Source organism: Mizuhopecten yessoensis, unplaced genomic scaffold (genome assembly GCF_002113885.1).
Source record: "Mizuhopecten yessoensis strain PY_sf001 unplaced genomic scaffold, ASM211388v2 scaffold7629, whole genome shotgun sequence".
In the NCBI taxonomy this organism is placed as follows: Eukaryota; Metazoa; Mollusca; class Bivalvia; order Pectinida; family Pectinidae; genus Mizuhopecten; species Mizuhopecten yessoensis.
In genome coordinates this window covers 36,958-52,482 of record NW_018407143.1, presented here as the reverse complement: position 1 = coordinate 52,482, position 15,525 = coordinate 36,958, and the positions used below count along the sequence as shown (strand labels likewise).

The 15,525-nt window shown below is 37.8% G+C and overlaps 1 protein-coding gene across 1 annotated transcript in view; it reads left to right on the top strand.

Annotated features, from left to right (window-relative positions):
- The window catches only part of LOC110454008, a gene marked incomplete at its 3' end in the record, with an annotated part of 185,417 nt that overhangs the window by 143,602 nt on the left and 26,290 nt on the right, over positions 1–15,525 (top strand). The window contains exons 31-36 of the mRNA XM_021503294.1: positions 5,513–5,611; positions 6,894–6,931; positions 12,911–13,057; positions 13,684–13,804; positions 14,712–14,818; positions 15,175–15,372. Of these exons, the coding sequence (XP_021358969.1) occupies positions 5,513–5,611; positions 6,894–6,931; positions 12,911–13,057; positions 13,684–13,804; positions 14,712–14,818; positions 15,175–15,372 (710 nt within the window). The remainder of the gene's footprint in view (positions 1–5,512; positions 5,612–6,893; positions 6,932–12,910; positions 13,058–13,683; positions 13,805–14,711; positions 14,819–15,174; positions 15,373–15,525) is intronic.

The following is a 15,525-nucleotide window of genomic DNA, read 5'->3' as shown; positions in this document are numbered from 1 at the left end:
ACATTGATGTCACTTATTGTGACTGTTGGAGCATCACGCTACATTAATGTCTCCTATTGTGACTGTTGGAGCAAGTTTGTTCAAATGAATTACTTACACCCATTTGCAAGGTGACTGGGGTCATATATATATGTTGGAATCTTTAAACAACTTCTGAATAATCTTAAGGTCAAGGGTAATGAAAAGTCTGTTCAACTTAATGTCCTTGTTTTACTTTTAAGGTCACATGTGTCACATATTTATATCTTTTGATAGATTCTTTTGAATCAAACACTGGTATTCTGCCTGTAGCTGTATATTAGTCCACTTTTAAGATTACAAGTGTAAGATTTGTACCAGGTGAGCGATCCAGGCCCATTGTGCCTCTTGTTATATTTTGCAACTGGAAAAGATCAGTGGATGCTTAACTCTTTCCATACCATTGTTGTGTACAGACGATATATATGTACAAAATATATGCCATCTTATCCGCATTATGGTGCATAATCAACAAGAGACTTTGGTGTTACCTTTCTTCTCCTTAGCAAACGACAGTCGTGTAATCAAATTAATTGTTGCTAAAATCAGGACCCATCAGTCAGCAAGAAAGATTTTTCATGGGTACAGATTACACATTTTTCACCATGTGACCTATTGTTTTTGAATTTGTCCCAAGTCTTGCATTTTGTATCAATGTATCGTGATGCTCCAATATGAACAACATGGCGGCAACTGAATTTGATACGGACACTTGTAGCTTCATCACCAAATATTTATTGAGACTAATGGAAGTAATTATGGATATTTTAATATAAGTGAAGATAAAACCTACTTGTATTTAGAAAAGACTAAACAACTTCAGGGACATTGGGGACCCGCACTACAACACTGTTTTGAATACAATGAATGGTGTTGTTCGTTGCCAGACAACTGTCTCAGTCATAATCAGCTGCCAAATAGTCATAACGCTGCGAAAATGAAGACGTGTATGAACAACGACATAAAACAATTACAACATTGGTTCACAGTTACCTGTTCATTTCTTGCAGCAGTTATACCTCGTCTAAAAATTACATTAATCTCATCCGCCATATTTGTATATGTGTGGGGCTGAATCTAAATGGAAAAGGAACAACAGCAAACTAATAGGCTTCTGGTTTCCAATTCAAACCTGCTAAATTACCCGCAGCTTACGGTCCACACCCGCAAAATTAATCTATCACCCGCCCCTGCACTCGTATTAGTATGTCCCTACTTCTGGAGGTGTTCCATTCGCGTGTCTCGGAGGTTTAGCATTCAGCCATGGGTTAAGGTGGCTCCATCCTTTCGCAATTAGCCAGCAGAATTCAATGAAAGTTCCACATAATGGTTATGTCAATATGTAGAGATGATTTTATGAAGATCAAAGCCTTTGGATAAACTGGGGATTTTTAAAATACCGATTTTTGATTTTTTTTGGTCAAATTCAACACTTTCACATTTTTGATTGTGTGGCATTGTTCAAAACTCCGTTCGCGTGTCTCGGAGGTTTATCATTCAGCTATGGGTTAAGGTGGCTCCACCCTTTCGCAATTAGCCAGCAGAATTCAATGAAAGTTCCACATAATGTTTATGTCAATATGTAGAGATGATTTTATGAAGATCAAAGCCTTTGGATAAACTGGGGATTTTTAAAATACCGATTTATTTATTTTTTTGTCAAATTCAACACTTTCACATTTTTGAGTGTGTGGCATTGTTCAAAACTCCGTTCGCTTGTCTCGGAGGTTTAGCATTCAGCTATGGGTTAAGGTGGCTCCACCCTTTCGCAATTAGCCAGCAGAATTCAATGAAAGTTCCACATAATGTTTATGTCAATATGTAGAGATGATTTTATGAAAATCAAAGCCTTCCGATAAACTGGGGATTTTTAAAATACCGAAAAATTGATTTTTTTGTCAAATTCAACACTTTCACATTTTTAGCTCACCTGGTCCAAAGGACCAAGGTGAGCTTATGCCATACCGTGGCGTCCGTCGTCCTTCCGCCCGTCCGTCCGTCAACAATTTCTTTAAACGACTTCTTCTTCTTAACCACTGATTGGAATTCAACTAAATGTAACTGGAAGCATCCCTAGGTGGTGGGGATTCAAAATTGTACAAATGGTTGGGCTGACCCCCAAGGGGGCTGAGGGGCGGGGCAAAAAGGGGGCAATTTGGCTTTATTGCTTAAAGCGACTTCTTCTCTGGAACTAAGAAGTGGATATCAACCATATTTGACTGGAAGCATCCCTAGGTGGTGGGGATTCAAAATTGTACAAATGATGGGGCTGACCCCCCAGGGGGCTGAGGGGCGGGGCAAAAAGGGGTCAATTTGGCTATATTGCTACAAACGACTTCTTCTGTAGAACTATGCCATGGATATCAACCATATTTGACTGGAAGCATCCCTAGGTGGTGGGGATTCAAAATTGTACAAATGGTTGGGCTGACCCCCAAGGGGGCTGAGGGGCGGGGCCAAAAGGAGTCAATTTGGCTATATTGCTTTAAGCGACTTCTTCTCTGGAAATAAGAAGTCGATGTCAACCATATTTAATTGGAAGCATCCCTAAGTGTCAGGGATTCAAAATTGTATAAATAATGGAGCTGACCCCCCAGGGGGCTGAGAGGTGGGGCAAAAAGGGGTCAATTTTGCAATATTGCTATAAGCAACTTCTTCTCTGGAACTAAGAGGTGGATTTCAACCATATTTGACTGGAAGCATCCCTAGGTGGTGGGGATTCATACAAATGGTGGGGCTGAGGGCGGGGCCAAAAAGGGGGCAATTTGGCTATATTGCTATAAACGACTTCTACTGTAGAACTATGCCATGGATATCAATCATATTTGGTCGGAAGCATTCATTGGAGGCAGGGGTTCAAAATTATACAAATGGTGGGGCTAAGGGGTGGGGCCAAAAAAAGTGTATTACTTGGAAATGGTTGAGATCCCCACCATATAACCATGGTATACAATTGCTGAGTATAAAGAGATGATTGCACATATGCTTCCAGGATGGCCTTGGGGACTGCCCCACCCTTGGAGACTTAACCCCTGGGTCTTAACTTCGAAATGGTTGAGATCCCGACCCCAAAACTATATATACAAATGCTGGGCAAAAAGAGACAAATGCAGTCACGATATTAGAATTGATCCTGGGGTCTGGCCACAACCCTAGGGACCTAGTTTCTGAGTCAAAGTTTGGAAACAGTTGAGATCCCCACCCCATAGCCATACATAAAATTGCTGGGCATGAAGAATCTAATACATGCACAGATATGCTACAAGGATTGGCCTTGGGGTCTGGCATATTCCCTTGTTCTCATTCGAAGAATATCTTGCCATGATTGCTTTGGTATCCAGGTGAGCGATACAGGCCCTCTGGGCCTCTTGTTGAGTGTGTGGCATTGTTCAAAACTATTACAAAAATAAATTAATGAAAAGAAACATTGCTAATAAACCCTACAAATATTTTATTTATCATAAAATATCTACAACAAAAAGCGTTTTTTATTGAAATGGTATGGATAAAAGTTACTAAATACAAGCTAAAAGCAAACAGGACAAAAAGTTTCATACAAAAAGAGTGAAAATGGAACCAAACACTCACAAAGTCTTTATAATTCATTTATTTTACTTTTTACAATAATTTTGATCGTGATGAGAGTTGTCTACCTTGAAAAAAATGGGAACTTTTTGCAGAGGGATAGAATATATACAATGACACTTACTTTCTTTACTATATAAAAAACGACGGAAACGAATTGAATAACTATATTTAATTGTCAATTTACTGTTCTTTTATGGAACAAAATTGCTCTCAATCATGTTACACTTTGGACATCATTCCATAGCCCGCTTACGCATGGTATATTTACATGTCAGGTACATATGTAAGGGCATAGGCTATTGCATGGTATGCCGTTATCATGTGCACGCAATGCACTTGCAATTTATAGGATCTTGATATTTTACAAACCACTATTTGTGAAACGATTTATCTGACAGAGCGTAACTCGCTGGACAACAAATGTAGCGACCAAGAGTTTGTGAACTACTGTTAGCACGTGATATGTACAGGTGAGGTCGGTAAACAAAACACATCAGTCTGCATTCCATGCGCCTCATATACGACCTTCTTGAAGTCGTCTGATCTCATGTCAGTGTCTTCCCGTGAGTTCATTAATGTCACGTGTGATTATACACATTTTCAAGTTAAGTCTCGATATCATCGTCACGCATGTGTACTATTGTTTACACGGTGTTACTATAATTTACACTACGGTAATGGAATGCCCGATGCGCAATATGGAAATGACGACACGAAAATACGACAAGAAAAACATGTGTAAGGGTGGAAAGTCCTTAAGTCTGCACACTATTTGAAATGTTTTCCGCAATGGCAGTCTCTCTTCTGGGAAGCCAGGCAAGTTTGAAAGGTGAGTACTGTTTACTATTACAACAGTACATATAATCTTGATGGTAGTACTTTTGATTTCACATGCACTCCCATTATCTCGACAACGTTCAATGTTAGAAAAAAGAATAAGTATGCCTGCTATTATAATATTTCGTGGTAAAAGGATTTTGAGTGGCTTCATAAAAATGTTGAGCCCTATCAGTCTTAATGTAAACTGTATACATTAATGTTTTCAGCAGGTTCGGTTGCTCTTTATAACATCAAAAAGACATACAATTAGCGATTTCCACAAAGTCTGAGGACAACGTTGTAAACGCAAATTCTTTATTTAGTAACTTCAACTCTAAGGATACTGCAGATCATGATCGTTTTACCAAAATCTGCATGAAAACGCTTACAGATAGCGATTGCGAGATTGGTGAAAAATGTACATGCAATCTTACAAATTTGAGTGTAACCAGATATTATGCCAATGCAAATACCTGTATTTAACAGAAATGCATATATTTTTTTTCCAGTTTCCAACCTGGCAGTCAGATTCCTGATGTTGTACATAAAGATGAGAGGGAGAATTTGACAGAAGAGCTTCTGTATTAGTTTTTGCTTCCAGTATACCTCAATGATGAAAGATGCCAAGTTTTCTACAGTTAACTCAAACTACCTGTATGTACAGGGAAATTAGTATTTTGAAAAGACAGAATGTAATAAAACGAGATGTGTGAAAAGATTTGTTTTATTTATTAAAAAAAAAAGTATTCCTAAATCATACTAGAAGACACAACATATGTTATGCTGTGACAACACAAAAATATAAATTTTGACATGAACATTTTGTCACACAATATCACCCCACACAGAATGTCCCATGACCCCCATTGGGAGATTCAGGGGTTAGCAGGTATGTCATTCGGTTCATAGTCAGACATGATTCCCAAAAATTGACTTTTATGTTTATTTTCTTTATAGGTATTATGCAAATAACACTGTTGTGTAGCAAACAAAATTTAATTTTCTAAAATTTTAATTGAGCTGAATCTTGGCAGAATTGTAATCTTTTTTCAACATAGTTTCACCGAACATTCTATCTGTTTTACAGATTATGTATGAGGAGGTGGAGAAACTCGACAAGGAGATAGCTGATACAAAGAGGCCGATAGCTTTTGACCACTGTAGAAGAGGTGCTCTCTTAAGAAAGGTGGGTGTTGGAAACAGCTTTGACCACTGTACAGGGGGGATTAGGTATTGGTAGAAAGGTGGGTGTTGGAAACAGCTTTGACCACTGTACAGGGGGGATTAGGTATTGGTAGAAAGGTGGGTGTTGGAAACAGCTTTGACCACTGTACAGGGGGGATTAGGTATTGGTAGAAAGGTGGGTGTTGGAAACAGCTTTGACCACTGTACAGGGGGGATTAGGTATTGGTAGAAAGGTGGGTGTTGGAAACAGCTTTGACCACTGTACAGGGGGGATTAGGTATTGGTAGAAAGGTGGGTGTTGGAAACAGCTTTGACCACTGTACAGGGGGGATTAGGTATTGGTAGAAAGGTGGGTGTTGGAAACAGCTTTGACCACTGTACAGGGGGGATTAGGTATTGGTAGAAAGGTGGGTGTTGGAAACAGCTTTGACCACTGTACAGGGGGGATTAGGTATTGGTAGAAAGGTGGGTGTTGGAAACAGCTTTGACCACTGTACAGGGGGGATTAGGTATTGGTAGAAAGGTGGGTGTTGTACATATTTTTTTATCAATGTCAACACTACTTAAGGGAATGCTCTAAGGAAGAGGAGGATGGCATGCACACACTTTATCAAGAACAGTCAGATATTCTGCTCTAAGTGTAGATTGCAACTTGTAGGATCACTTGTAACTGTTATAAACTTGTAGGATCACTTGTAACTGTTATAAACTTGTATTGGTGATGCATTTGATAAGTGATAGTTTCCTACTGTTGTATGCTTCCTTGCACTTTATATCTGTGATTTGTATGAGTTATTTTCCATAAAGATATATGGTACACATTAACCTTTAGTTTGTATCAGAGTTATCACCCTTAAATGTTGATAAGCATTATGAAATCGTTAGAATTACTTCAGTCAATTGCACTATTGACCTGTCATAAACAAATCATACTTTCTTCTTAGTAAAAACTCTTTTTGATTGGAAAGATAAATCCTTTAATATAGTATTAGCATAAACCCTTAACAAATAAAAGTATACTGTAACAGAACCAAGTTGATCAGCACACATTTTAACTTTTTGAATGTATGTTTAAATCATATTCCGATGCAACTGGAAGGAAAAATAAAGGGTATTCAGGGTTTTAAAGAATGGTTTCAGTTTCACATACCGGTACTTTTGAAAAATGATATCACAGCCAAGGAAATTTCAAACTTTTTCCTTATGACTTTAACTTTTCAGCTGTAAAGATTGATTCTCTATAATTGTATAAATACCAGCATTATGTATTTTCCTTAATATAGCTTGGTATGGTGAAGAGAGCAGAGGAAGATCTTGATAAGTAAGTATAACCTTGTACACAGAGTCATAGGAGACTAGGGGATATTCACGTATTACCGACATCACGTATTACCGGACACTCTTGAATAAAATTAAATTGTGTATGGTTGTCTGATCTCTTCGGTTTATTCATGAATACAATAAAGCGTTTTACAAACACCGATTACATTTGGGAACGCCCCGATGCTAATTTTAGAACAATGGCTATACTAATACTTACCAAAATAACGGAGGGTTTCCGGAATTTTATTATCACGTGATCCGAATGTTTGCTGCAGCGGCAATTTCAAGGTGACTGGTAGATTTGGGACTTGCGAATTCAGGAGCCACTAATGTAAGTTATCTTTGACATACAGATATGAAAATAGCTACATCATTTAAAGATATAATTGTCTAGGCTTTAATATATAAACATTTATTGAAAATAATTAGGGAAATGCATAATAAATGCAAAAATACAACTGTCCGGTAATACATGGTTGTTGTTACTGGGAGTCACATCATACCGGACAGTGGCAAAAGTTAGTTTGTCATAGCAGGCTTTATTTCTTTTTCTCTCTATGAGTAGAATTTTGTGTTCTTGTAAATAAAGTAAAGTGAGAAATAATAAAAACAAAATGTTTCAGTATTTTCTTTATCGCAGAATCGAAGACAATCTGACACTGATCCATATATATAATCCGGACTAAATGTCTAGTATAGACGTTTATAAACATGGACATTTTCTCATGATGTTAATTTACAAATACATCAGTTTATTCAGTATTCCGTAAGGCTCTATTATTATAAAAAATATATTGTGTTGACTGAAGAGCAGCCTAATGAAATAATGTTCTGGGAGGGTAAAAACGCAGAAAAAGTGTATACAATACAACAGGGATGATGTACAGAGGGCAGTCGATGCAGTCAGGTCCAGATGAATGTCGGTCAGGAAAGCAGCGGCAATGTTCTCTGTACCGAAATCCACTGTAGCTGATAGGGTTAATCAGCGATATGGGTCTGACCCTCGGCTGGGCCAACCACCTGCCTTGCCGGACACCATTGAAAACAAAATTGTGGATACAGTGAAGGCTGCAGCAAAGCAGGGGATAGGCATATCAAGGCGGCAGCTACTGACAAGAACCGGCGACCACTGTCGAAGGTACCAAGTTACACCCTTTAAGAATGTCGCTCCCTCCAACCAGTGGTGGGCAGGGGTTAAGAAGCGTCACCCCGAGCTCTTTATTCGCCGTCCAGAAAAACTTGCAGCATCAAGAGCTCGGATGTTGAATCCAACTGTTGTCAGCAAATATATGCCGTCTCTTGGGGAATTAATTGCATCACTCAACCTTAATAATAAACCCCAATCAATTTGGAAGTGCGACGAGACAGGTCGTAGCTTTGAGCATTCGCCAGTTCGGGTCATAGGCGAAAAATCTTCGAAAAATGTTGTCATTCGTACTGGGAACAATAGGACAAATGTCTCCATAATGGCGTGTGTGAATGCGGCAGGCAGGTCCATGTCCGCTATATTCGTTGTGAAGGGAAAGACAAACACATCCTTCAGCCCCTTGATAGGTCCGTCTTCGGACCGTTTAGTACAGCCTACAATACTGCGTGTTCTGACTTTCTTGGTCAAAATCCACTCAACACAGTTACAAAATGGAGTTTTCCTGGGTTAGTTAAGACTGCATGGGATACTTCGTTCACACACAAGAACATTGTGAACGGGTTTAGGGTGTGTGGAGTATTCCCATTCAACCCCACAGCTATCTCACAGGAGTCCTTCGCCCCAACACAGCCAACAGATCGTCCAACATCTACGGTAACATCCGATCAAATTTCATTGTCTCCCCGTATTCCTCTCTCAACCTCTCTGGAAGCGTCTACAGATGCTGCTGTGCCTTTAGAAACCAGTGTACAACAGCAGAGCGTTCATTACCGGTAATACCGTGTATCCCTCTCTGTATCTCTTCTGAAGCGTCTACTGTTGCTGCTGTACCTACGACCATAACATCTCGGATATCAGTTGGCCTAACAACCCAGTATCCCCCTTGCCCACGAAGAATCGGTTGCTACATTTACGGTAGACACTGCCCAACCCACGATACCATCAGTTAATGGACAAGTTCCACTACCATTTGAGTCATTGCCAGACATAGATCACCCAGAACTGTTGATCAGCTTACTAAGCAGTGATCAATTGGAACTTGGTATGAACTCCGACAGCGTTAGGAACAATGACATAGAAAATTTGTTTTTGCCTCCAAAACCATGTGCGAAAAGTACAAGCAAAGTCACCCAGAGGAAAAGAAACACTTCAAACAGACTGCTGACAAGTGATGAAGTCATGGAATAGAAAAGGGAAATAAAAGTGAAAAAGGAACAGAAAGAAGAGATGAAGAAAGGGCATTAAAGAGATAATTTAAAACCCCACTAAAAACGGAAAAATAACTGTTTGATTTGATTATGTTCTATACGTCCTAGACAGCATTGATTCACAGTAATCTGATCATTAGACTGTAAATCAAGTGCTAACAAGCATTTGCGAGGTACTTAAGTATAAACATCTCCATAAACTACAGATGTAATTTGTAGACGCATGTTGTCAATTGATTTACAGTTTAAATATCAGATTTATGTGATTGATTCTCATGACCCTGTGTTTTTGGTCACCGAGTAATCAACTGAAAAATTACAAATACAAACATAGTTCCACAGTTCCACACATGCCACTCTCATACATATGAAGGGAAATTACTCTTACTCAAACTATAAGTATTATACAATTAAACCCTATTCTTAAAATATACTTATTTTCACTGGTACAGTGACATTAATCAATAACATATACAATTCTTTTTTTAATCTCAATCATATTTTACTAACATTATTGACTGGTTACCTCCAATGTCCCTGAAATATTAACATGGCTATTACATAACAAAAAATACAGTAATTGCCTTTAAATTATTAAATAATAATGATAATTCCTTTACCTTACATTTACTGTATAAAAGGTACTTTTACAAAAACTTATAAAACCCTAAAACTTTAGAATGACTTACCTCTAATGCTTGTGCTACTAGTGCACCGACACTCGGGTATTCTGATCTCACCATGTGTCCTATTTGATTGGCCAGTCACGGACCAATCAAATGTCTCCCTGTCTGTCAGGTGTCATCACACGCATACTTAATTAAAGGTGCATTCCCATTCATGTCCATGACAATGGTTCTAAGTTCTGTAAAATCAACCTACTGAGGGACCCCTTGAGATGACGTAGAGGTCACGTGGTCCAGTGCTTAGAGAGTTTTTGGTTCAGACAGATGTGTTTTCTTATTCATATAACAAATTACTTTTTCATCGTTATTTAAATATTTCGTAGCTTCGTTTTATTCTACACAAGATAGACTGTTGTTCAAGGACTTATTCCCTACGATTTGGACCGTGCTACCAACACGTGGTTGCGATACGAGGTTTGTTTACATTCCTTTGTTCGGGTCACTGACTCTGTGCAAACGGCCACATTTTTATCATGGTATTTTTCTGGTAGACTCTATTCTGAAATTGAAAAACAATGTTATTTTTAAGAGAATGTTGTAATTTTGAATAAAGTAATATCAATTTGAAATGTATTGCAAAACGATCATAATCACATATTGTGGTCTATTTCTACAAAATAAAAATGTGTCCGGTAATAGATGACTGGTGTCCGGATATATGTTGCCTATGCCATTCCGACTTTGTTTCTTTTATTAGAATGTTAAACGCCTCTCCAATCAAAACCATCGTTATTTTCAGCACTCCAAAGTATTCTCTTTGTAGTCGGCAAACGTGCCGTAGTGTTATCGCTGTTGGGATATGACCATGTGACAAAAACTATCGTAGGTATGAAAAAGTATCCGGTAATACGTGAATATCCCCTATGTTATAGCTATCATTTCAGTAATATACCCTCCTCAATACTCCTGGGGATATGCTCACTTTCGCTCTCTGCATCCCTGAATATGTCATGGCAAAATTGAAGGCACACAGCTAGCTATTCGATTCGATTCGTAGCATCTCGGGTAAAATAAAATCTTGACAAATCCTAGGCTGATATCTGTCCGTTGAAGATTACTAAGAAGAGACACAAAACTTCAAAGCCAGACAATTCTATCATTATGCATGCTGCTGGATTCCTAGACGAGGCCACATTTCTGAAAAACCATCATATTAAAATGAAAAAGACATTTTTTTGTAGAAATTGGTAACACATCTATTATCAAAGGTTCAAACTAACATTTTTAGCTCACCTGCCCAAAGAGCTGGTGGGCTTATGTCATGGCGCTGCATCTGTTATCTGTCTGTCTGTCCAGTGTCTGTCGTCCAGCATCCATCAATTTTCCTTTTCACGACTTCTTCTGAAGAATGGGAAGGCCTACAGTCATGATATTTGGCTGATAGCTTCCTTGGTAAGAGCAAGACGAAGTTGAGAAAATATGACCTTCACTAACATACTGGGGTCAAATATGTCAAAAACTTTAAACGACTTCTGAAGAAGAACTGAAAGGTATAGAATCTTAATATCTTGAAAGAAGGAATACCTTGAAAGAAGGTCGGGGACCTTTTAAGGTCACTGGGGACAAATATGGCAAAAACTGCAAATGATTTCTTTTGAAGAACTAAAAGGCACAGAGTCATGATATTTGGACAAGTAAGTTTCTTGGAGTTGAACAAAGTTTGCCAATAAAAATGGCCTTGACCTACTTTCAAGTTCACAGGGATCAAATCTGTAAACATCTTTAATTACTTTTTCTGAATAACCAAAAGACTCCTCAGAGTGATAATATTTGTCTATCAATTGTGTTCAAATGAACAGCCTATCCTAATATTCAAAATCACAGACGGCTATCTTGGATTTTGACAGTGAATGTTTGTTATCGCTATTTCTCAGGAAGTCTTGGATGGACCTTTCTCAATTTTAATATGTAGGTTCCCCTTGGTTTTCAGTTGTGCATGTTTACTTTTGAGACTGATCTGATGAACAAAATGGCCAACAGGTGGCCATCTTGGATTTTGACAGTGAATATTTGTTATCGCTATTTCCCAGGAAGTTCTGGAGGAATCTTTCTCAAATTTGATAGGTAGGTTCCCCTTGAGAGTGATCATAAAAACAAGATGGCCACAGGAAGTACTAATGAGATCTTTCTGATATTGTAATGATTGGATCTATTTCTCTTACATTTAAAGAACTGTACTGGACATTTAAAGAACTGTACTAGTAAATACATGAAATGGTGCATTTACTGTTTACCTGACTTGATCAAACGGATAGGAGAAAAGAAGAGAAAAGATCAAACTCACATAATAAACCAATGAAGATGGTACAATGTTGGGCGCCAAGATCCCTCTGGGATCTTTTGTTTGTCATGACATATTCCAGGGGTGCCACGAGCATAATTGAGTGTAATCCCTGGAGTATTTAGGATTGGAATATATCATACAAAACTCACAGTTTATTATAAGATAAGGACGTTGAGAACATTTTCATCAATGCATGGGGAGTATGTCAGAATGTGGTTATCATTGGATTTCTAGCTTGTGTATGAAATTTAAAAAAAATAACTGTTTCCCCTGATTGTAATCTTTTTGAAAAATATAAAAGATACAGGTCTTACCCTTAAGTTCACATTACAGACCTTTTGTTAATACATGTATTAGAATCATGGGAAGGGAAAATATCAATTATATACTTGCCATCTTTTTGAAATTTGCATGGGCGAGATTACGGTGCTCAGAAATAAAAGGTTTGTATATAGTATACGCCCTAGATGTTTTCAGATGAAATTATCAGTTCTAAGAAAATAGGACTAGTTTAGCAAATTCATTGGTTGAAAAGGCTAAATCTTAGGGTCCAAAATAGGGAGAGTTTGCAAGTATGCAATTATTGATCAGAGATGTTAACTCCCTTTCAATTCCTGTTGCTGACACATGTATACTGTTTGTACTTTCTCAGAGCAATACGTTTGGAACCCAGTTTGCTGGATGCATACTGGCACCGCCATCTACTGTTTTTGCTACAAGACAAGAAAAAGGAGGCACTAGATGACCTCACATTTATCCTCAAACACAGCAAGAACCATTCTGGGGCCTATCGATCCATGTAAGTCACCTAGTCCAACTCACAGATCTAGCTTTGACTAAATAGGTCAACACTACCATACTATTCCCCATAATACATTGAACCATGCTGTTTTATGGTTGCTGTTCATTTTGTGAGAGAACATGTCATCAATATATATCTAAATGTTTAAATCTGATGAATCTTTGTTTTGGGAAAGAAGTTGTATAACTAGTTAAGGAGAGCCAGCTACTTCTGCAGATGTCAGTTAAGTCCCAGTTGTTAGCACTATACAAAAAGTCAATTTGTGAAAGCAAGAATTATTTGTAGGTCATGATTTACTATTCATTATTATGACTAAGATTTGTTTTCCTTAACTCTAAAAGGCAGTTTGGAAGTTGACATTTTAATCAATACAGTTTCGGAATATAGGCAATCAAAAACTGAGTTGATTAAAATGTCAACTCCTGTGAATCATAAGTCCTAGGGAATATATTGTGGAAATCAAAACTTCTTAAACAAATTATTGTTAGAAAAAGACAACATGGATGGCCAGGATCACACTGGCAATAATAATGGATTGGTACTTTACAAAGGAAGTTTTGTCATTACTGACGATATTGCCTGCTGAAGTTAATTATACCGTTTTTTAATATCTACATTTACAGGGCAGAGATTTACCGTAAACAAGGGGAGATAACCATGGCAGTGATAAATTTCACACAGGCGGTCAAGCTTAATCCACTGGACCATGAGGCCTACTACCAGAGAGCGCTTATGTATGAAAAGGTCAGAACAAAACCAAGACTAATGGAATTCCCCTGTATGTTTAGCTCTCTGATCAGGGAGGAAATAGCAAGGAAACTGGGGGGAGCAAAACATACTCAAGCAGCAAGTTGTTTTACATAATTTTCAAAACCAGTTTCATTTTCTAAATGGGTTTCATAGAATATTAGCTGTGTTTAGACAAGTACCATGCTGTAGCAGTGTTGTTCTGGTAACTTAACCCTAGTGATGCTATACCCGCCTTTTGGCATTCCACTGGTCGAGTGCTATACCCACCTTTTGGCGTTCCACAGAAGATATGGGAATCCCCATTTCCTAAATGATAATTTATGCATTAAATAGAAAAGATATTGATATGCAATTTATATCAATAAATATCTTAATATTTCATTCTTTTGTATGTCAAAGATGAAAATCAAACTCTGTGTCGTTTTGGAAAACGATCGATACATTCTTGGAAAGCACACATTTGGCTGGATATCCGATATTTTAGGGCCTATTTTTAGTGACGTCACCGGAAACGTAACATTTTTTTTGCGTGGTAAAATGCTCCGAGGCACATGTTTATCTGACAGGTGCTCTGGTTCAGGTACGGAATTGTAGGATACTTTTAGGCGTTTACGTGTATTTTCAATGTCAAGAAGTAATTTTTTACCATAATTCATATTTAATTGTTACAGTTTAACATACTTAAAATATAAAAATAGATGTTTTCAGTAGATAATTCGCCAAACCCTATCACTTGATATTTATAAACAAGTAACTGATTGGTTTGAGCTCTTTAATCGAATTTTGCATGAACTGATCAATAAAATAAACTAGTTACTATTGAAGGGAGTAGTTGTTTTGTTAAGCAGCAGTGGCTAATTAGACAATACCTCAATGTTACCTTGTTTTTGATTGGTTGTAGAGAGGAGACATGCTATTGGCTCTTGAGGATCTGTCTAAGGCAAAGAAGATCATGCCAACAAGAACTGATGCTATTCTAAAACATGGTCTCTACTATTTTGAGATTGGGTAAGATTTCTTGGCAATGATTTTATCTTGGAATAAAAATGCTTGCACATGTACAGGTCCAATACAAGCTAACCATGATGTTCCTCCACCTACCAGAACACAGAGCTAAAATGTGTTCATACGCCCTAAAGTTGACCAAGACTGGTAGTTTTCTAACATATCTTGACAGAAATAATTCATATGATACAAATATGAAAACAAAATTAATATAATTCTGTTTTGATCTCATTTCTGATGGAATTAAATGTCACTGAGTTTTGAGGTAAAAGTTAAAACATCATCGTCATTGAAAATCATACACTTTTTTATGCTACTGCCCCAATGTTAATATGTTAGATTTGCTTTCTACTTGGTAGGAACTGGACAAATGCGATTCAGGACTTCACCGATTTGCTGAAAGTTGATCCACTGGATGCCTCAGCAAGAACATATCGGGGCCGAGCATATGCCAAGATGCAGCAATGGACGCCAGCTGTCCAGGACTTATCTGCAGCCATCCACCTCGATCCTCTCAGCTGGCAGGCTTTTTACCACCGAGCCTGTATCCTTAGAAAGTATGTCTGTTTGTAGTTTGATGTGAACATATGATAATGGAGCCACTCGAGTGTTATTATGCTGTGACTCTAAAAACCCTCACACTATTGGTGTAGAATAAACAGTAACACAGATAACAGAAAAATTAAAAATCAGTATGAAAACAGTGGTTT